The sequence below is a fragment of the Scyliorhinus torazame genome, chromosome 21 (genome assembly GCF_047496885.1).
Source record: "Scyliorhinus torazame isolate Kashiwa2021f chromosome 21, sScyTor2.1, whole genome shotgun sequence".
Lineage (NCBI taxonomy): Eukaryota > Metazoa > Chordata > Chondrichthyes > Carcharhiniformes > Scyliorhinidae > Scyliorhinus > Scyliorhinus torazame.
In genome coordinates, this window is record NC_092727.1 from 12,275,029 (window position 1) to 12,297,954 (window position 22,926).

General features: G+C 46.4%; 1 protein-coding gene across 6 annotated transcripts in view; it reads left to right on the forward strand.

Moving 5' to 3' along the window:
- The window catches only part of LOC140398169 (centrosomal protein of 164 kDa-like), a 321,180-nt gene that overhangs the window by 198,430 nt on the left and 99,824 nt on the right, over positions 1 to 22,926 (forward strand). For all 6 annotated transcript variants that reach the window (XM_072486508.1, XM_072486509.1, XM_072486510.1 and 3 more), the window contains one exon: positions 8,993 to 9,079. In XM_072486508.1, the coding sequence (XP_072342609.1) occupies positions 8,993 to 9,079 (87 nt within the window). The remainder of the gene's footprint in view (positions 1 to 8,992; positions 9,080 to 22,926) is intronic.

Here is a 22,926-nt window from a genome sequence, read left to right on the forward strand (position 1 = left end):
GCATATATACTGGTTTGGACTTGTTGGGATGAATTATCAGTTTCTGTGTTGTTAATCCCTCAACCAACCTCACTTTAAAAAAAACTGATTAACTGGTCATTATCACATTACTGTTCGTGGGAGCTTGCTGTGCGCAAACTGTTTGCCACATTTCCTACATTATAACCGAGACTTCATTCAAAGACCCCTCTGTCGGCTGCAGTGAACTTTGGCACATTGAGGTCTTGAAAGGCGCTATACCAGTCTCCAGTCTTTCTCTTTACCGCGAGCAGTTAACTTGAAATCATTGCAGTACTACCACAGAGCTCATGTTATTGCACCAAACTTTATTCTTCATTTTTTTTTAAATGTTAGAAAAGTCCTGGAGAAATGTAAATTGTAACTCCCATTCACTGAGGTAGTTATTCAGACTGGTTTCCAAACATGTATTTGCAGATTACTTGAAGAAGTCATTATACTAACACAGATTACGAACAATCCCACTTTTTTCTAATTCATTTTTACGGGATGTGGGCTTCGCTGGCTAGGCCAGACTTGTTGCCCATCTCCAATTGCCCTTGAGAAGGTGGTGGTGCCTTCTTGAACCTCTGAAGTTTCTGAGATGTAGATACACCCACTGCGATATTAAGGAGGGAGTTCCAGGATTTTGACCCAGCGATAGTGAAGGAATGCCAATATATAGTCAGAATGGTGAGAGTTGGAGGAGGTCTTCCAAGTGGTGGGTGTTCCCATGTATCTACTACCCTTGTCCTTCTAGATGGTAATGGTTATGTGTTTGGAAGATGCTTCTTAAGAAGCATTGGTGAGTTCCTGCAGTGCATCTTGCTGCTACTATGCATCGGTGATGGAGGAAGCCAATGTTTGTGGAAGGGATGTCAATCAACCGGGCTGCTTTGTCCTGAATGGTGTCGAGCTTCTTGAGTGTTGTTGGAGCTGCACTCATCCAGGCAAGTGGGGAATATTCCATTACACTCCTGTGTTTTATAAATGGTGGACAGGCTTTGAGGGGTCAGGCGGTGAGTTACTCACCACAGGATTCCTAGCCTCTGACCTGCTCTTGTAGCCACAGTATTTATGTGATTATTCCAGTTCAGTTTCTGGTCAATGGTAACCCCCCAGGATGTTGATAGTGGAGATTCGGTAATGGTAATGCCACTGAATGTCAAGGAATGATGTTTTAATTCTCTAATTGGAGATGATCATTGCCTGGCACCTGTGTGGCACAAAAATTACTTGCCACTCGTCAACCCGGGGTCTTGCTGCATTTGCATGTGGACTGCTTGAGTACGTAAGGAGTTGCGAATGGTGCTGAACATTGTGCAATCATCAGTGAACATCCCCACAACTGACCATATGTTGAAAGGAAGGTCATTGATGAAGCAGCTGAAGTCGGTTGGGCCTAGGAAATTACCCTGAGGAACTCCTGCTGTGATGTCCCGGGACTCAGTTGACTGACCTCCAAGCACTGCAACCATCTTCTATTGTGCTAGGTATGACTCCAACCAGTGGGGAGATTTCCCCTTAATTCCAGTTTTCCTCGGCTCCTTGATGCCATATTCGACCAAATGCTGCATTGATGTCAAGGGCAGTCACTCTCGTGTCTGGAGTTCAGCTCTCTTGTCCATGTTTGAACCAAGGCTGTAATGAGCTCAGGAGCTGAGTGAACCTAGCGGAACCCAAACCAAGGGTCAGTTAGCAGGTTATCGCTAAGTAAGAGCCGCTTGATAACACTTGATGACCTCTTCCATCACTTTACTGATGATTGAGAGTAGACTGTTAGGGCGGTAATTGGCGGGGTTGGATTTGTCCTGCTTTTTGTGTACAGGACATACCTGGACAACTTTCCACATTGTAACTGTATTGGAACAGCTTGCTAGAGGCGCGCCAAGTTGTGGAGCACAAAATGTCAGTACTGTTGGCGGAATATTGTCGGGGCCCATAGCCTTTGCAGTATTCAGTGCCTTTGGTCGTTTGTTGATATCACGTGGTGAATCAAATTGGCTGAAGACTGGCATCTGTGATTCTGGGCACCTTTGGAGGAGACAGAGATAGATCATCAACTCGGCACCTCTAGCTGAAGATTTTTGGGAATGCTTCAGCCTTGTCTTTTGCACAGAAGCTCTGGGCTTCTCCATCATTGAGGATGAGAGCTGCCACCTCCAATTAATTATCCGCCACCATTCACGACTGGATGTGGCAAGACTGCAGAGCTTAGATCTGATCCCTTAGTTGTGGGATCACTTAGCTCTATCACTTGCTGCTTATGTTGTTTGGCAGGTAAGTAGTCCTGTGTTGTAGTTTCACCGTGTTGACACTTCATTGTTCGGTATGCCTGGCTCCTCCTGGAAGGCTCCTCGTATGCCTTCCTGCACCCTTCAATGAACCACTGTTGATCCCCTGACATGGTGGTAGTGGTGGTGTGGAGAAATGTCAGGTCATGAGGTGACAGATTGTGGCTGAGTACAATTCTGCTGCTGATGGCCCACAGCACCTCATGCATAACCCAGTCTTGAGTTGTTAGATCGGTTCTGAATCTATTCCATTTAGCCCGAGGGTAGTGCCATACGACACGGTGGAGGGTATCCTCAATGTCAAGGTGGGATTTTGTCTCGACACGAACTGTGCGGTGGCCACGCTTACCAATACTGTCATGGACAGATGCACCTGTGGCAGGTAGGTTGGTGAAGATGAAGTCTAGTATGTTTTTCCCTCTTGTTGGTTCCCTCACCGCCTGTCGCACATTCAGTCTAGCAATTACGACCTTTAAGACTTGACCAGCTTGACGGTGCTACATTGAACTCCCCCTCCCAGATACATTCTGTGCCCTTGTCACCTTCTGTGCCTCCATGCTTCAGTGGTGGCAATCGAGGAGTACTGATTCATCAGCCGACAGCTGAGATCAGGAGACTTCATGGGGTTCAGAGTCAATGTTGAAGATTCCCAGGGCAATGCCCTCCTGACCGTGTACCATTCTGCTGCCTGAGTACCACTATGCCGCCTGTGTACGGTTATGCTGCCTCGTCTGCTGGAATGGTGTCTGGCACATTAGCAGTAAGGTATGATTCCATGAGTATGACTATGTCAGGCTGTTGCTCCCAATTTTGGCTCCCAGATGTTTAGTAAGGAGGACTTTGCAGGATCGGCAGGGCTGGGTTTGCTTGCCATTGTTGTTTCCAGTGCCAAGATTGATGCCAGATAATCCGTCTGGTTTCTTTCCTTTTCGACTTTGTAACGGTTTTTGAGTGTCTTGCTAGGCCATTTCAGAGGGCATTTAATAGTCAACCACATTGCTTTTGATCTGGAGTCACATGTAGGCCAACCATGTGAGAACAGCAGATTTCCTTCCCTTCAGGACATTAGAGAACCAGATGTTTTTTTTACGACAATTGTTTCATGGTCATCATCAGACTTTAATCCCAGATATTTATTGGATTAAATTTTCACCATCTGCCATGGTGGAATTTGAACTCGGGTCTGCAAAATATTACCCTAGGTTTCTGAAGCACCACTCCAATGACAATACCACTACTCCACTGCCTCCACATGTTTCATTCCATTGGTAACACAGATTTTTGCGGGCCCCAGTAAAATACTTCTGTTTTCTACATTTTGTTACTTTGACTTTTGTGGGGGATAAATCATTGCAGCAAACTGAATACATTGTGGAATATTAATGCACTGAGTAATGTCCCTAATCACTTTGAAAGAGTTGTGTTTCTTAGTAATTGAGCCTTTTGAAGTCATTAAATCCCCTGCTATCAACATCCCGGGATTACCATTGACCAGAAAGGAACTGGACCAGCCATATAAATACTGTGGCTACCAGAGCGGGTCAGAGGCTGTGAACTCTGAGGCGATAAATATTTTCCACCATCTACAAGGAGAGTGATGGAATACTCTCCGCTTGACTGAATCAGTGCTGCTCCAGCAACACAAGAAGCTTTTTTAAAATTACTTCATGTGATGTGGGCATCACTGGCAACGCCAGCATTTGTTACCGATCCCTAATTGCCTTAACTGAGTGGTTTGCAAGGCTATTTTAGAGTGCAATTGCTGTGGGTCTGGAGTCACATGTAGACCAGACCAGGCAAGGATGGCAGATTTGCTCCCTTAAAGGACGTTAATGAACCAGTTGGGTTTTTACAACAATGGATGTGTTTGTCATGGTGACCACTCCTGAGACTAACTTTATGTTCCTGATTTATTAACTGAATTCCAATTCCACCAGCTGTCGTAGTGGGATTTGAACCCATGTCCCCAGATTATTAGCCTGGGCCTCTGGATTACTCGTCCAGTGACATTCTCACTACACCATCGTTTCCCCCAAACCATTCATGACAAAGCAAGACCTGCCTGATTAGCATACCATCCACCAACTTAAACATTCACTCACGTCACTGCTAACGTACAGTGGGAACAGTGTGTACACATGCAAGATGCCTTGCAGCAACTCACCAAGGCGCCTTCGACAGTACCTTCCAAACCCACAATCTCTACCACCTGAAAGGACAAGGACAGCAGACGCATGTGAAGACCACCACCTGCAAGTTTGCTTCGAACCCACATACCATCCCAACTTGGAACTATATCATCATTCCTTCACTGCTGTGCGATTAAAATGCTAGAACTCCCGAACGTCACGTTTGGTGTTCCTGCACTATGATCGACTGCAACAGTTCAAGAAGGCAGCTCACTCCACCACCATCTTAAGCGCAATTTTAATATGAAATACTGCGCCTACAAGAACCTAGCCAGCAATGCCCATGAAATAACTTTTTAGAAGAGTGATGTTTTGCAAAATGTAACTGCGTTAGAAATAAAATCAGACTAGTCTAGCATGCTACTGATGAGATTGAACTGGTAACACAGCATGCCATAAGCAAAAGAAAAAGAAGATTTTGCAATTACATAGTGTTTTTTCAGAAACTCAGGACGTCTCAAAGCAGGCAGGAGTAATTTCTCAATCTCTCTGCAAGGTGGCATAAACCAGCATCTTCCACTGAAACTAGTACTCCACGATAATTGCAATGGTTGTATCTGTTTTTCTTTAAAAAAACTCATACCTTGATCTAATTTTGAGAATAACGTATTTTTAGAAACTCATGAATAATTTGGTCCATGTGGTTCTGTTTCTGAGTTTGGAACACTGAAATAGAATGTCATAGTACTGAACCTTGGACCTATGTAACCTATCCCAATTGATCGTTGTTTTCAGTTCAACAGTGTGGTCGCAACTTTCCGGCCGTTCTGGCCAGCGGGATCTTCCGGTCCTGTCGACGGCGCACCCCCACTGCGGGTTTCACAGCCGTGAAGAAACCCTATAGACAACAGCAGGACCAGAAGCTCCTACCACCCGCCAATGGGGAGGGGGGGGGCGGGGGGGCCTCCGCCTCCCGTGACCACGGAACAAACAGCGGGGTGCATCTAGGTACTCACTCAAAAATTCTGAGTAACTCCCTTAATTGCTCAGCTGGTTTCCACATATGAAGAGCTCAGCTAGAGATGCAAAATGAGGTTGACAATACCGAATTAACCTTTCCCAGAATGGATAGTGGTTGGAACACAACAATACCCTTGGGGAGGGGAATAAACTACTCAAGATTCCCACTTCATCTGACTATTGCAGCAATCCCTGTGAGTCCAGTGAGGTCAGAATGAGGCCCGTCTTGATGCACTTGAATAGCACGTCTGTGAAATCATAGCCCAACAAGGAGAAGGAAAGAAGAAGCAGGGGAGGGTTGAGCAGAAAAGGTGTAAAAGAGGGAACTTTCATTTAGACAGCACCTTTGGGACCCTTGGAACATCACATGGTGTTCTTAGCTGATTAAGTGCTTTTGAGGTGGAGTCACTGTTTTGTAAGCCAATGAGTCACTTAATTTGTGCTGTGCACAACCTGGGAGAGCTCTGATATCCCTCTTTAAATGGTGCCATGCGTTTGCTTGCTTCCACTTACATAGACTAGAAGAACTCTGACCATGATAGAGATCATTTATAGGCTAGCTTCTGTTTAATGATTTTAGTTTGGATGCCATCTAATCAATTTCTAATTTGCTCTGTGAAGCTCATCAGGGTTATTTAGCTGCAAATTGCATCTTAATAGAGCTTGATCCTATTCGCACCCAAAATCCACTTTTCATATGATCCTTTGTTAGCAATCAGGAGTGGATGGGCTTTTAGACCCCTTCAGACCAAGGGCACTGTGGCCAATTATAATTCCGTAACTACCACCCTGGCTAACATCAGTTAATTCCTCACATATAGGGAATTAAACTTGGTACACAAAGCAGTTAACAGGCACACCTAATGATATGAATGTTCATTTGTAAATGGAATGTTTACTCAGGCATCCATCATTTCTCCACAGGTATGTTGTCTATTTAATAGAAATTATTGTAAAGCTTTTACTTAATGGATGTTGCTGTTGAAAGGCTTCTATCGTCTTGAATTATTATGCCTATAATTGTGACTCCATTTGTGCATTTAATGTTTTTTTAAATAAGTCTTAATGTGTTCTGTGCTGTTGAGCAATGTCATTAACCACCTTATCAAAAATGTTTCCCTCAGATAAGCATTGAGAGGTTGTGTGATGAGCAAGTTTATAACTCTCATTCGAGTATCTTTATGTGGACAGCCCTCTTGGTAATGTTTGCGCCTCAGTTGGTACTTTGTAAGTGCTACCTGACCGGATTCTTTTGAGCTTCTTTCTGAAGAGATCCAGGATGTATGTTCGGTCTGTTGAAGGCACCAAACGTCAAATTGAAATAAAAGGGCGAACATGGCACCATTCATTTCTGAATAACGAAACAGGGAACTTGCTCCTGCTCCTTGATGGTTCTTTTAAATTACGACCTCAACTTTGTAGCCTTCAGTTTACTGATGAAAAAATGATTTGCAGCACTGCAGTAGTCAAAATGGTCTTATTTGGGGGTGGGTGGAATGGGTGGGAAGTGCAGAAGCAGACCCTGAACATGCTACCAACACCGATATTTGGGTTTTCTTCCTTTTCCCCATCCTTTCCTCTTGTCCGTTCCCTCCTGGAACTGTCCACATGCACATTTTCAATGCAGTTCAATGGACAACAACAGTGGGAATTAAGTTTTTTAAATTTCCCTTCATAGTCCAATGATACAGCATTAGTAATGCTGCCCTTGATAAAGTGACTCCGATTAGATACGGAGCCTCAGCAAGGAATGCGCAGCCGAGGCCGCACTTAGTCCCGTTTCCTACACTGAGGAGCCCCGCGCGCCAAAATTCCTCAGTGCAGAGAGAGATTGTGACGCTGTTATTAAATGGCATCCTGATCTCTCGAGCCCTCGAAACGAACCCCGAACCACTGCCCCAGCCCCAACTCACTAAGCGGATCCCCCCTCCCCACTATCCAAACCCCACACCCACACAGGGCAACCCTTGGCCTGATCACTACCACACAAAAAATGCCAGTTTGGCGTCTTGGCAGTGCCAGCCTGTTCACCTTGCCAGTACCAGGCTCGCACCCAGGTGGCACTGTCAAGGTGTCTAGATCGCACTAGGAGTGCCAGGATACCACCCTGCCCAGAGACGACCCCCCCCCCCCCCCCCCCCCCCCCTGCCCAGAGACGACCCCCCCCCCCCCCCCAACGAGTGCCATTCGTCTCGTCCCTGTTTGTGGAGACCAGCACACAACGGTGCTGAACCAAGGTCTCCAAGGCAAAGGGGATAGATCTCAACGCTCTGGTTACCTCCAGGAACTGCATATTAGAATGAGACTAGCTGCCTAGCACTAATATGCAGATTTGCCAAAACGTGATCCCGCCCACAATGGGCGGGCTTCACATTGCAACGTCTCACGAGATCTAACACGATCTTACGAGGCGTGGCAAACTGGGTAGATCCCGGGAGTGGAGTCTCCCAGCATTTACCGGCCACGTTGCACTGCGGTGCACTGCTTTTCGTGCACAGCATGGCCAGTAGATCGCGCGCTAATAATTTAACAGGAATCAGCAAATATTTTGAGCAATATTCCTCCTGAAAAGTAAAATGTAAAAATATACTGTGATCTCAACTTTAAAGTTCAGACCACAAGATATTTCCCATATTATTTATCTTTATGTAAATTATAATAATATAAATATTATAGTATCATTATGTAGCTTATCATTGTACATCACTAGTTGTCGGAAGATTTGTTCATACTGATACTATGCCGTTGCTTGAAAGATTGAATGCCCATTTAAGCTACAATTGTTGGCAGCCTGCAGCAGGTTGCTTTAATTACATTATTCAACAAAAGCACCATTTCCCATTCAGCCTCCAGGTTCCCACAGCTTGTGGCGTCCAGTGCAGCTGGCTGGAGGCTACCTCCCTGAAGCTTGCCAGAACACCAGCAGTCCAGCGGGTTCCGAGGCCTTCCCTGGGTGCAGCAGCAGCAAGCATATCCTGCTGTGGAGAGGGGATCTCCCCCCACTCCCAGTGGCGGTCTGGCTGCACAAACCTTGCTTTTTAATATTTGAATTTCAAAAAGGCTGGAGAGAAGGTACCTCCCTTTTGAAGGACCCTCTCTCTCTCACCTACCTTCCATTACACCCTGCTGCTTTCAAACTGAAGGTCTCCCAACTTTGAGAGACCACCAACCACTCTTAAATGGACAGTGAACCCACCATGTGGCTATTAATTGGTCACTCTGGGGAAAATCACATTGAGTGACTGTTTCTCACAAAGTGCCGGCTTCTGACCCCAATTTGAACCTGATGGCGGAGTTCAGAAGCCCATGGGGAAATCCTGCCTGATAAGTGTGGTGACGGTTGAAGTTGAAATAAGGAAGGAAATTATTTCATTGCAAATATCATTGGAATGATGGTGAAGTTGACATTTAATGATAGGGTCACTACTTATGCTTAATATAAACAGAATTTCTGCAATTCTTTGCTTAGGCGTATTCTCGGGATCATATTAAATGGTATTTGTGTAGAAAATGTACTGTCCATCTTATCACTCTTAATCCTATTGTATTCAGGATCTCGGGATCCAGATTCAGGCAGTGAAAAGACTCCTGGGCGTGGAAACTCCCTCACCTCCATTGGACCAACAACTTAAATCTGAGGTAAACAGATCAAATTAAGTCTCTTTTCCTCTTCACAGTTGTTAGACAGTTCCATGTTCAATTTCACTGAAATGTTATAGTCCTTCGAGGAGTTCCCTAATTTGCCTTCAGCCTAAATATTACAATACAACTTTTTTACTGTTTATTCATGTGTGAGGCCCTATAATTAAAGCTTGTGGAGGTTACATCTTTTCCACTCCTCTCCAAATTACTTATTACCGCTTTTCTCTTTGTTTTGTTGCTGACTCTCAATGGTGAAACCATTAAATAATCCTCTAACTTCAATGCGTTTTGTTTTGTTGTCTGCTTTCAGCTTGTCTCTTTGCCAATGCTGGAACCATTGCTAATTAAAGTAATTAAAAATGGCCATGGCTCAAAAGGATGGTTCAAATATTGATCCTTGTTTGTATGGATTTTGGATAAGTCTCATGAAATTCCACTTGCTTTCCAGTTTAACCTATCCACTTCACCTAAATATCTCCAGTGTTCAGGATCAGCAATTTTCTGAATTGACTACAATAAAGCCTCAGCTGAGGCCACATCATAACCAATATACTGTTTGGGAAATAGAGACAGTTTAAGTAATTTATTGTGTGTATTAGAAATAAGGCATAAGTTTAAGCTTAATTTGTGTTTCTGTATTTGTATGCTAAGAAAGGTTAAAACTTTATTAAGCTTCATGTTAAACATAAGAGCCTAGAAGTCTATAGTTTAGTTTCACTTTAAACTTTACGTACATTTTAATTGAGGTTTTATGAAGTAAATGCAATTACAAACTTTAAGAAAAACTAAGTTGTTGCTTAGCAGAAGCATTTGAGTTCAGTTGGAACTAGGTAACCCAGAAGCAAGAAGCTTTTCACAGAAACTGCCAGTACAGGCAGGACAGAGCGGGTAAATGGAGTTGAAATCAGCCATGATTGAATGGTGGAGTGGACTCGATGGGCCGAATGGCCTTACTTCCACTCCTATGTCTCATGGTCTTATGGTCTTAATGCAAAAGAATGGAAAACAAGTCTCGAAAGCTAAAGAACAGTCAGAAAACGGGGAATGGTGGATCACGTGATGTGAGCGCAGGAACAGCTATGTTATCACGAGGTCTGACTCTGCTCATCTTTCATTTTTTATTTTTATCCGAGTGTACATTTTGTTTGTCTTTTCTTGCTCTGCATGGTTAGTGCAGTGTACCAGAGTTGTTGGTCAGTGTTTCAGCTTTATTGAGTCGACTTGGAAGGCTTTGACCCCCGTTGATTCGTGGCAGCTGGAAGAGGTTGGGGTGAGGCCCTGTCTTTGGTGCGCAGCTATTTTTGGGAGGATTCGCACCCTAACTGTACGCTGTTCACTGACGGATGATGGCTGCCAGCGATTGGGTTAATCCGTCCGAATGGCTTGACTCCAAATGTGGGATGTCAAAACCCAGTTTCAGGCGTTGCTTATTCTTATTTGGGCCCAGGAGCACGTGCTGTATCTTGCTGAAGGCAGGGGTTTGTCGGGCTCACTTTATGTTACACTGAATTGGGTCTCCCTCTTTGACTGTTGACCTGCTGTCACAACCTTTGTGGTGAGGTCGACCTTAGGATCCTCTATTTTTGGTGGTAGGCGGTGCGTCTGGTGGGTTGGTCCCTCTCGGGAGGTTTTCTTTAGGTACCTACTTGACAGGCTTCGGGCAAGCCTTGCTTTGTTAGATGGGAATTGCTGGGCTAGGCCAGGCTTGATGTCACCGTCATTATCCTGTTTCTGCTCGGGCGATCGCACCTCCTTTGGAGGTGCTGTGGGGCATCCTGAGATGGGTGATCCACATTCAGAGAGACATTATGATGGGGTAGGTCTGAAGGTTAGGTCTGAGGCGCTGGTCAATGGCTGTCGAGGGGAACAGCGGGGTGATTCCCGAACCCCAGGACAGAGCTGAGGAAGGCAGTCGGGCAACCAGCAGGCCAGATAACCGGCAGCCAGGAGCACACGCGGCCGTCAAAGATCAAGGCCTGGCCACCCGAACGAGACGAACAGAGCAGCAGTCAGGAGTGTAAAGAAGGCCAGGTAAGCGCTGGTGCCGTGTCTCAGGGAATCCGTGAGCAACGGCTCGGATGAGTGGAGCGACTCGGCCAGAGGCCAACCAAGCAGAGCTGAGAGTGAGAGGGATGGGCAGCAAGAGCAAAACTTTGGGTTTCTGGCCTTCGCAATGTGTGAGCTATGGCTGGACAGAGTCAGAAGGGCATTGATGTCACTCAGATTAGGGCGCAACATCATTGGGGCAGGGCTCAATGCCATTGAGGACAGGCCACCATGTCACCAGCGGGTGGGGCATAGTGTGGGTCCCCATAAGTGTGAGTTCACCTCAGGGACCTAGTGAGGTGTTAGGAGGGTTACCTATATCTTTCTTAATTTTGAAACCATGGGGGCTAGTGGTGGTAGTATTGAAAAGTGGCACAGACAAATGGATACCAATTTTTGTTGTTTTTTGGGTGGCCGCGTGCTTTCCTCTTTTGGTGGTCTGGGTGGCAGGGTCCCGCAGTCCTGTGTGTGTGGGGTGGGGGTGCAGGGGGGGCTCTGATGGCCCTCCCGTCCTGGTGTGGGATTCCCCCTCTGACTATTTTCCACTTGAGTCTTGGGTTTTGACCCCAAGGTGGCCATTTGCCCTTTTGGGGGTGGTGTTGGTGGTTCGATGATCTGCTTTGTCCTTGATCCTGGGACTGGGAGCTGAGGTTATGCGTTCTCAGATTTTTGCTCTTGCTCTCGTACTTTGCTTTTAGGGGACCACGGATCGTTAACAAGGGTCTGGTTGAGCCCAGTACTCTCCTTGAATTTGTCTTTTGCCATCTCGAATGTGAGGGGGGCTGCCTGTTCCGTTCTGCATCTGGATAAGAGCTCGAATTGCGCTATAAGAGTTAGCCGCATTCCCTTTAGTACCGGGGTTCTTGGGTATTGTTTCCTTCTTCTATCATTTTGTAATGTTGCATGTATCCTGTTCGGGTGCAGATGGATCATTGGATCATTTATCCATGGGTGGATCCTGTTGGAGATTTTGTCCTTGATTCATCCAGTCTTAACCCTTTACTGACTTGTTTTGGGATGTATCTGTTGTACATTGACTTGTTTTGTGCGAATTTGTGGAAAAATTGAAAAACTGCAGTAAACAAACATTTTTTTAAAAAAAGGAGTCCAGGAATGAGACCAAAGAGAGTTCTAGGGCGTTAAAGGATCAAAGAACAGAAATCTGGAAAAGTGTTCTGTTCAGTGAAGTCAGGAGCAGAGAGAGAGAGGCTCCCAGTTAATTGCAGAGCTGCAAGATGCAGACCTGGAGATGCCGGCTAGCGGGCATCCGAGGTGAGGAGAATGTTGAGGCCGCCTGCAAAATGGTGGTGTTCCATTGGCGTGGCTGGGGACCTGACAGATTGCGTGGAAGCTGGAATGCACATGGTGATCCAGGGCAGAGAAATAATGAAATGAGATTGAATCCCTGGATGTTGGATCCTTGGTGAAGGCATCCAAGAGAAAGCTTTGTGTGCAAGGAGATTCCAAAGTATGTTCTTCAGGAGTTTGGAAACCTTCATGTGAAAGTCAGAGTTTCAGTGAGTTCCAGTTGGCCCACAGTGTGACAAGCATCTGGGGAGTTTTGATGAGAAATCCACAGTAGTTGCATTGGGTGACATCTGCCACTTAATTTCAGAGTGTGGATGTCTGACCACAATTTGCCTATTGGTTTACATGGACTGTGTACTTACTGAGAGCATTAGAGTATAAGTTTTATTTAGTAGCTTCTGTTCTCATTCCAAATCTGTGTATATCTGTAAAGGTACAGCTGGGCTGAAGGGGTAAATTATTGTAGTTAATCTTTTCTTGTCTATTAAAGGTTTTATTCTTTTGTTCAAAGTTAATTGTCAGCCATGTGATTCTGTTCATCCACGTCTCCAAAGAACAAATAAAAGTTAGGATCTATCAAGCTTTGGGACCTGACTTTCCAGACGTCACATCAGCTGGGATTGTAACAATACACATTAGCTTGGCAGTGGCCATTTGTCAAACTGGCATGTTAACAATCAAAATGGAGCTGTCTGTAAATGCTGTTGTAATAACTGAATTAGCTGAGTTTTTTTTGTCCACAATTTGTAGGCAGTGGAGTAGCTAATAGAGCAATTCCACTGGCAGATGGCAGAGAGTTATCCTCTTTGAATACCGTTGCATTTTTAGTGAATGCATGTGAAAAGCAGGCATTCTGTCAGATTTCTGCTTTTTATTGGGGGTGGGCCAAGGAGGTTTGCTGCCTGAGACACACTTCCACTTCTAGACTGATCCTTTCCCAAAGTCGGGTGACTTATGATCACCGTGACGTTATTCACTGTAACTGACCAAGAGGTAGCAGAGACCATTGAGGCTAGTTTGTCAGATATTGCACTGTTCTAAACGTTCCTTAAAGCTTCTGCTGGTAAATGGACATCTTATGTAAATGTAACTAAACTGTTAAAGCCAGGAAGGCTGTACATCCCTGGTGTACGCTGGGTTGGCATAAATCAAGGGGGGTGATAAGATTGATGCCACTGAGCTAGTGCTGTCAAAAAGAAAATTGCAATAAATCTTCCTCCTGAACACCAGAAACTCTTCATATAGATGTCAGTGAAGTCATTGTAGGCCTTGATTGTTTTTATGTACACTGATTTTTTTTTAGGAGAGCTGTGTTTTAAACAATTTTGATTAAGTCAAGATAAAATGAAGTAGTTTGGAGAGGGGAAATGTGACATCTGGCCAGAAACAGGCCCATGTGATCTATTTGTTATGGAGACAGAAACTCAAATCAAAACCTATTGAAAGTAAGGTGCAGGTTTTAATACCTTGACAAAAAGGATGTGGCGGCTGGCTTTCCTGTGCACAGACCAGACGCTCAAGAGTCAGACAGACAGATTTGGTGGAGAAGACTGGTGCAGGGCAGAAGGAACAGACTGTTTTGGGGTTAACTATGAAGTAGAATGCTGGTGAGGCCAGATCCCCTATTTGAAGAAACAAAGCATGAAAAATGAAAATCGCTTATTGTCACAAGTAGGCTGCAATGGAGTTGCTGTGAAAAGCCCCTAGCCGCCACATTCCGGCGCCTGTTCGGGGAGGCTGGTACGGGAATTGAAGCCTTGTTCTGCTTTACAAGACAGCTGTTTAGCCCGCTGTACTAAACCAGCATGTGGAGAGTTAAAGGCTAAGGAATCATCAGAGCGTGCCTTGCTACTGGAAGTCCATTTGATTATGCTCAGAAGATATTCGTTTAAAAATGCACTGAAAAATTCACCCTAATGGGGCAGGAAGAAGAGATCCAAAGAAAGCTGGGAGGATCTTGGGGCTTTAAACACAAGGTTACATTTATGCTGAAAGCACGGTGCGATGTATAAACGTGGCATGGTGTTTTTGTTGCATTAAGAATGTAATAGGGAAACCATTTCTGTAGTTTAGTGTCTTAATTTTCTACCCTAATGTGTAGTCCAAAGGTTCCCAAACAACCCAGTAGTGTTGTGGTATGAGATTTCTGGGTTACGAGCTCTAAGGCAGCAATAGCCGCCATGGAGCTCGGATTGAGTTTGACAGCTGTGAGGCCCCTTTAAATCTTCATTTTTCTCCTGGTGGTGGGTGTGGCTTAATCATCTGTTTGGTGCTCCCGCACCCTGTAAAAAGGTAGGACTTCATTTGTTTCAGAGCCAACCCAGCAGTGTTTAAACCCCCCCTCCCCCACCCTCAGCCAATCATTACCTCACGCGAAAAACTCCCTCTCACTTCCTGCTCAACAACACTCAACCTATCTGCACCTCCCAGTTTTCACTCTAGGGTCACACCAAGTCTGAGGAGTTATTGGGGAAAGTTTTGCAAAGCACTGGCATGTTTGATGTTGATTTTAGTTTTGTTTGTTACATAAAAAGTCTTGAAACCTATTGTATGATCCTTTGCATCAGTCACTGGAAAATCTGTACCTCTTTTAAAAGAGGGCTTAAGTGGGTCGGTGCAGACTTGATGGACCGAATGGCCTCCTTCTGCACTGTATATTCTATATTCTACGTTATCAATCTCAACGGGAATTGTAAAACTGATGTTCCACAGTGACAATTTGTTAACACTCATTCACATAAAGAATTACCATTTTCGGCAAATTGCTGAACACGGTTATGGCCCTTGATGCCATGCTGAGCGTAGGTCAGGATTTTTGACGATTAGAGGGGAAGAAATAAATGTTTAAAGTTCCTTCAGGAGGGCTAAATGAATTACTACATTTACACTGTATATAGGGATTTTATTTATTTGGAAAGTTGATATTATGATCAACTGTGCAATTAATGTAGTGTTTATCTATCGATAGCTTTCTAAAAGAATCGTAGTTCAGTTCATCCAAAAGTAATTTTAATGCAGATATTGTAATGTGTTCTGTGCTTACTTTTCTTACAACTTGATAACTTAATTGAAAGAAAACGTGTGTATGGTACAATATGAAAAAGCATGAGTATTCCAATTTAGTAGGTTTCTTTTGGACAAGGTCCGAAATTAGTACCACAGTCTGGAAGAAATTGTTTAATGGAGATCAACCTGTCATAAGAAACAGCAGTTCAATTATATTTTTGTGGCGTGATGCTGGGGATTCCGTCTGTTGGTTCTGTTTAGAAATTCCCATGACTTGTCTGCTGTTTTAGAGGCTTCTATTTCTGGACTGTTCGTCTGCGCTTGTACCCAAAAAGCAGATGGCAGAGTCACCTTCTAAATGTTAAAGGGCTGTAAATAAGGACTTGCCTAACTAGCTCTTTAATTTAATAGCATGTACATGGTAGAGCTGGCAGCTGCACTCGGCCATCCCAAATGACCACACAAATCTCCTCCAACCTTTAAAATTGCGACTTCAAAAAAATTAATCACATTTTTATGTGTCGGTTTTGTCATCATCTGGATGAGGGATGTCACTGTTGGGAAATGGAGCATTTCCCATTTGGGCATCCAGTACCGCATTAACCACTTGCAAATCATTTAAACGTAGAGGAAAGATCCCTCTGCTCTTTAGCAAAACATTGGGCCTGAACTCCAACTACAGAACAGCACCTCTACCACACCTGTGGCATTTCCCCATTTAATTTGAGTGGGATTGGCAAAACACATTTTGCTTTTGACTTAGACCATAAGACAAAGGAGAAGAATAAGGCCACTCGGCCCATCGAGTCTGCTCGGCCATTCAATCATGACTGATATTTTCTCATCCCCATTCTCCTGCCTTTTCCCGTAACCCCTGATCCTCTTAGTGATCAAGAACCTATCTATCTCTGTCTTAAAGACACTCAGTGATTTGGCCTCCACAGCCTTCTGTAGCAAAGAGTTCCACAGATTCACCACCCTCTGGCTGAAGAAATTCCTCCTCATCTCTGTTTTAAAGGATCGTCCCTTTAGTCTGAGATGGTGCCCTCTGGTTCTTGTTTTTCCTACAAGTGGAAACATCCTCTCCACGTCCACTCTATCCAGGCCTCGCAGTATCTTGTAAGTTTCAATAAGATCCCCTCTCACCCTTCTAAACTCCAACGAGTACAGACCCAGAGTCCTCAAACGTTCCTCATCCGACAAGTTCATCATTCCAGGGATCATTCTTGTGAACCTCCTCTGGACCCTTTCCAAGGCCAGCACATCCTTATTGGAAACCAAGAAGCCTTTCTTTCATCCTTTCACTCTGGACTGACTATGAACCCAAAAGTGAGAGGCCAATGTTTAATCCACTGCACCCTCAGTCCCCTTGCAAGTTATTTGAAAATAATTGGCACTAGCTTTTTAACTTGGTCAGAGCGGATGTACATTGAATAGTGTTTAGAACCCTGCTGATGTTAAATGTGAGAGTATCCCAAATCTCAGAAGGGTAACTTGGAACACTGGTTCTTCATGGTGTATATTTTCAATTTGGTATACTGTGAGGATAACTATGCGAACCAAGGAGGAATAGTTCAATCATTGAGCAATTAATCAAAATTATTTTTATTATATAGGACTATAATAAACTACAACGCTTAATTACACTAATGGCCATTTACACACCGTATCACACGAAGCTACCCCATGGTCCCCAACTACCTACATTCCCAATTACCTACAAAAAACGATTTTCATTTCATTTCATTCCCTGAACCATGAGACACCCCTTTGTTCCCAAACAACATCCAATATTATAGTACTCTTTGAGCTAAATCCAGCAAATAATTACCACACGCAGGTTATTTGGCTATGTTTGGGGAAACGGTCTTCAATTTCTGTGAAGGCGGAATCTGCTCGGTTCGGGTTTTGGATCTTAACCGGCTGCCTGCTTAGCAATAACTTGTTTACAGAAAAGTTTTTCTGCAGATGGGTGTGGCTGTGATGTTAGCTGTGGCCGTTTCTCTTTCTCCAGTCATTATGCTATGGCTATATCATTCTTTCCGTTTGATGTTATCCCCCTGTGGATCCGGCTTTTAGCATATACGTGTCAAATTCCTTGGGCAGGTTTCTCCCAACGGGCGGTTAAGTGCTGTCGCCGTAGAAAAATCGGGAGTGCTTTACTCCGGAGTTGGCGCCCATTCCGGGACACCATTCTGTGGGCCACAGGGGGCTAGGACAGCGCTGGAGTGGCCTCTGCCGCTCCAGCTGCTGATCCCGGCCTGAACCCGGCGCCGCGGGGCCTGCGCATGCGCAGTTGGGCCGGCGCCAACTAGCACATGCGCAGTGGCCTTCTTCCCCGCGCCGGCCCCAACACCAAATGGCGCAGGGCTACAGGAGCTGGCGTAGAGGAAAGGAGGCCGGGGGGCAGAGAGGTCGGCCCGCCGATCGGTGGGCCCCGATCGCGGGCCAAGCCACTGTCAGACCCCCCCCACAGGCCGCCCCCGGACCCTTCAACGCCGAGGTCCCGCCGGCCCAGAGCAGGTTAGAACGGCGCCGGCGGGACTCGGCTTTTTGTTGACGGCCGCTCGGCCTATCCGGCCTGGAGAATCGGCGAGCAGGCCTGGGACCGGAGAGTCGGCGCATACCCCGAAAGGCGCCGCAGCGACCACACCGGCGCCGATTCCCCGCACTGCGGAGAGTTGCGTCCCGGCGTCGGGGCGGTGTGGCGCAACTTGCGCCGATTCTCCGACCCGGCGGGGGGGTCGGAGAATTCCGCTCTTTATCTCTCCACTTTGTAGTTACCTCTTCTATACCCCAGTTTCCTCTAGTCACATAAGTGAACACTTGTTTTGCTCACTGATATGCTAATTCGCATATCAAACTTTCTTCAGACAGCTGCCTTTTTAATCCGAATTTCATTTTTTAATCTTAATTTTCCCAATTTTTAACAATAGCATAGAGTAATTGAATTTATTTTAGGCAGGCTTAGACAAATCTTTGATAGACAACAGAGTCAAACCTTGGGGGAGCAGACAGGAAAGTCTGTCCACAACCAAATCAGCAATTCTCTTAATGAATGGCAGAGCAGGCTAGAAGGACCACATGGCCTCTTCCTGTTCCTGTGTCCTATGTTCCTAGAGTCTGGAACTTGCTTTTAAGAATTTCCACATCCTGGGGTTGTGATGAAATTGTGCACTGGTCATCAGAGTTTCATCTTCGTCTTAGAAATAGTTATTCCTTAAGTTATAAAGGGTTCGCTTGAGCATTTTCAATTTTCTACTTTCTACTGTTAGGAGTTCTTAAAATTTTTAACACTTGGGGAATGAAGTATGAACAGTTTGTTTACTTTTGGCACATGAATGAAGTTGTAAACACTGTTGATTGTCAATCCTCATCTATAACTTTTGTTCATCAAGTTGATTTCTATACACGGCATTTGTTTGTTTTTAGTTTGGACATCGTTAAGCTTCCATTTTGAGTCCTAGTGAGGGAGAATTACATCTAGAATCCATTGAATGCATACAATGCAGGAGAAGCCATCGAGTCTCGAGTCTGCACCAACCCACTGAAAGAGCACCCTACCGACACCCACTCCCTATCCATGTAATCCCACACATTGATCATGGTTAATCCATCTAACCTGCACATCTCTGAACTGTGGGAGAAAACCGAGCACCTGGACGAAACCCACACAGACATGGGGAGAATGTGCAAACTCCACAGAGTCACCCAACGGCCGAATCTAACCCAGTCGCTGGCGCTGTGAGGCAGCAGTGCTAACCACTGTGCCACCTATTTGAACTATTAACTACACTTTTATTGGACTTCCGGGTGCGGCGATGACCAGCTGAGTCGCACATTTCGGCAGCTCCCTGTGAAACGGACTTTTGGGCTCTTGATAGGAGCCCCAACGGCAATTTTGACGGCTAAAAACACTGTGCGGTAAACCAGAAGGGAATCCCCCCTGGATACGGATGGAAAAAGGAGAGGGAAGTGGCCAGATTGCAGTGGATCCTTTAGAACAGCGGCAAGGAAGGCAAGCAAAAACCAAGATGGCGTCGGAAGGTGGCAGTTTAACATGGGGCCCTGAACAACAAGAGTTCTTGAAATGCTGTGTGGAAGAGATAAAAAAGGAAATGAAGAAAGAGCTGTTGGCCCCGATACTACAGGCGATCGAAGGGCTAAAGGAGGAACAAAAGACCCAGGAGCGGGAGCTTCGGGTCGTGAAGGCAAAGGCAGCCGAGAATGAGGACGATATACAGGGCCTGGTGGTGAAGACGGAGACGCAGGAGGCACATCAGAAACGATGTGTGGAAAGGTTGGAGGCACTGGAAAACAACGCAAGGAGGAACAACCTGAGGATTCTTGGTCTTCCAGAAGGTGTGGAGGGAGCGGATGTCGGGGCATATGTGAGCACGATGCTGCACTCGTTAATGGGAGCGGAGGCCCCGGCAGGTCCGTTGGAGGTGGAGGGAGCATACCGAGTGATGGCGCGAGGACCGAGAGCAGGAGAAATTCCCAGAGCCATAGTGGTGAGATTCCTCCGTTTTAAGCAGAGAAAAATGGTCCTTAGATGGGCGAAGAAAACTCAGAGTAGTAAATGGGAGAACGCGGTGATCCGCGTTTATCAAGACTGGAGTGCGGAGGTGGCGAGAAGGAGGGCGAGCTTTAATTGGGCCAAGGCGGTGCTTCATAAAAAGAAGATAAAATTTGGAATGCTGCAACCGGCAAGACTGTGGGTCACATATCGAGAGAGGCACCACTACTTTGAGACGGCGGATGAAGCGTGGACTTTTATTGTGGAAGAAAAACTGGAATGAGCGGGTTATTAAAAAGAACGTTCGAACAAAGTGGTGGGGCGAATGTGGGGGGCAAAGAGGGGTTTTATGTACTAATCCTGCGATGTGGTAACTTTTCTCTCTCCCACAGGTGGTGATGGGGGGAGGAGGGGAGGTGGAGGAGATGGGGCGTTGGCCATTGGGGGCGGGGCCAAGGGAGAAGCGCGGGCTTGGTTCCCGCGCTATGATAATCATGGCGGGAATAGAGAAGCAGGAATGAGGGGGCGTCGCACGGTGCGAGCCGAGGTCACGGGGGGAAGCCGAGGTCAGCCAGAGTTTGCTGACTTCTGGGAGCAACATGGGGGGAGTAATTACGCTAGCGGGGGATCTAGCGGGGGGGGGTGGGAGGGGGGAATTACTGGGTTGCTGCTGCTGGGGAGAGGGGGGAGCTGGTATGGGAGAGGATGGGCAGGGGGGCACCGCCTGGGGGAGATACAGCTGCGTGGGAACCGGGTGAGGAGCTGGAAAAAGGTGATGGCTAATCGACAAGGGGGGGGGGGGGGGGGTAGGAAGCCCCCCAACTCGGCTGATCACGTGGAACGTGAGAGGGCTGAACGGGCCGATAAAGAGGGCACGGGTACTCGCACACCTTAAGAAACTTAAGGCAGATGTGGTTATGTTACAGGAAACGCACCTGAAACTGATAGACCAGGTTAGGCTACGCAAAGGATGGGTGGGGCAGGTGTTCCATTCGGGGCTAGATGCGAAAAACAGGGGGGTGGCTATATTAGTGGGGAAGCGGGTAATGTTCGAGGCAAAGACTATAGTGGCGGATAACGGGGGCAGATACGTGATGGTGAGTGGCAAACTACAGGGGGAGACGGTGGTTTTGGTAAACGTATATGCCCCGAACTGGGATGATGCCAATTTTATGAGGCGGATGCTAGGACGCATTCCGGACCTAGAGATGGGAAAGCTGATAATGGGGGGAGATTTTAATACGGTGTTGGAACCAGGGCTGGATAGGTCGAAGTCCAGGACTGGAAGGAGGCCGGCAGCAGCCAAGGTACTTAAAGATTTTATTGAGCAGATGGGAGGTGTAGACCCGTGGAGATTTAGCAGACCTAGGAGTAAGGAGTTCTCATTTTTCTCCTATGTCCATAAAGTCTACTCGCGAATAGACTTTTTTGTGCTGGGTAGGGCATTGATCCCGAAGGTGAGGGGAACGGAGTATACGGCTATAGCCATTTCGGATCACGCTCCACACTGGATGGACTTGGAGATAGGGGAGGAAACAGGAGGGCGCCCACCCTGGAGAATGGACATGGGACTAATGGCAGATGAGGGGGTGTGTCTAAGGGTGAGGCAGATGAGGGGGTGTGTCTAAGGGTGAGGGGGCGAGCAGGTTGCTGGCACACCAATTGAGGAAAAGGGGAGCAGCGAGGGAAATAGGGGGAGTGAGGGATGAGGAAGGAGAGATGGAGCGGGGAGCGGAGAGAGTGAATGGAGTGTTCAAGACATTTTATAAAAAATTATATGAAGCTCAACCCCCGGATGGGAGGGAGAGAATGATGGGCTTCTTGGATCGGCTGGAATTTCCCAAGGTGGAAGAGCAGGAAAGGGTGGGACTGGGAGCACAGATCGAGGTAGAAGAAGTGGTGAAAGGAATTAGGAGCATGCAGGCAGGAAAGGCCCCGGGACCGGATGGATTCCCAGTCGAATTCTATAGAAAATATGTGGACTTGCTCGCCCCGGTACTGACGAGGACCTTTAATGAGGCAAAGGAAAGGGGACAACTGCCCCCGACTATGTCTGAAGCAACGATATCGCTTCTCTTAAAGAAGGAAAAGGACCCGTTACAATGCGGGTCCTATAGACCTATTTCCCTCCTAAATGTAGATGCCAAGGTCCTGGCCAAGGTAATGGCAATGAGAATAGAGGAATGTGTCCCGGGGGTGGTCCACGAGGACCAAACTGGGTTTGTGAAGGGGAGACAGCTGAACACGAATATACGGAGGTTGTTAGGGGTAATGATGATGGCCCCACCAGAGGGAGAAACGGAGATAGTAGTGGCGATGGATGCCGAGAAAGCATTTGATAGAGTGGAGTGGGATTATTTGTGGGAGGTGTTGAGGAGATTTGGTTTTGGAGAGGGGTATGTTAGATGGGTGCAGCTGTTGTATAGGGCCCCAGTGGCGAGCGTGGTCACGAATGGACGGGGATCTGCATATTTTCGGCTCCATAGAGGGACAAGGCAGGGATGCCCTCTGTCCCCATTATTGTTTGCACTGGCGATTGAGCCCCTGGCGATAGCGTTGAGGGGTTCCAAGAAGTGGAGGGGAGTACTTAGGGGAGGAGAAGAGCACCGGGTATCTTTGTATGCGGACGATTTGCTACTATACGTGGCGGACCTGGCGGAGGGGATGCCAGAAATAATGCGGATACTTGGGGAGTTTGGAGATTTTTCAGGGTATAAATTGAACATGGGGAAAAGTGAGTTGTTTGTGGTGCATCCAGGGGAGCAGAGTAGAGAAATAGAGGACCTACCGTTGAGGAAGGTAACAAGGGACTTTTGTTACCTGGGGATCCAGATAGCCAAGAATTGGGGCACATTGCATAGGTTAAATTTAACGCGGTTGGTGGAACAAATGGAGGAGGATTTCAAGAGATGGGATATGGTATCCCTGTCACTGGCAGGGAGGGTGCAGGCGGTTAAGATGGTGG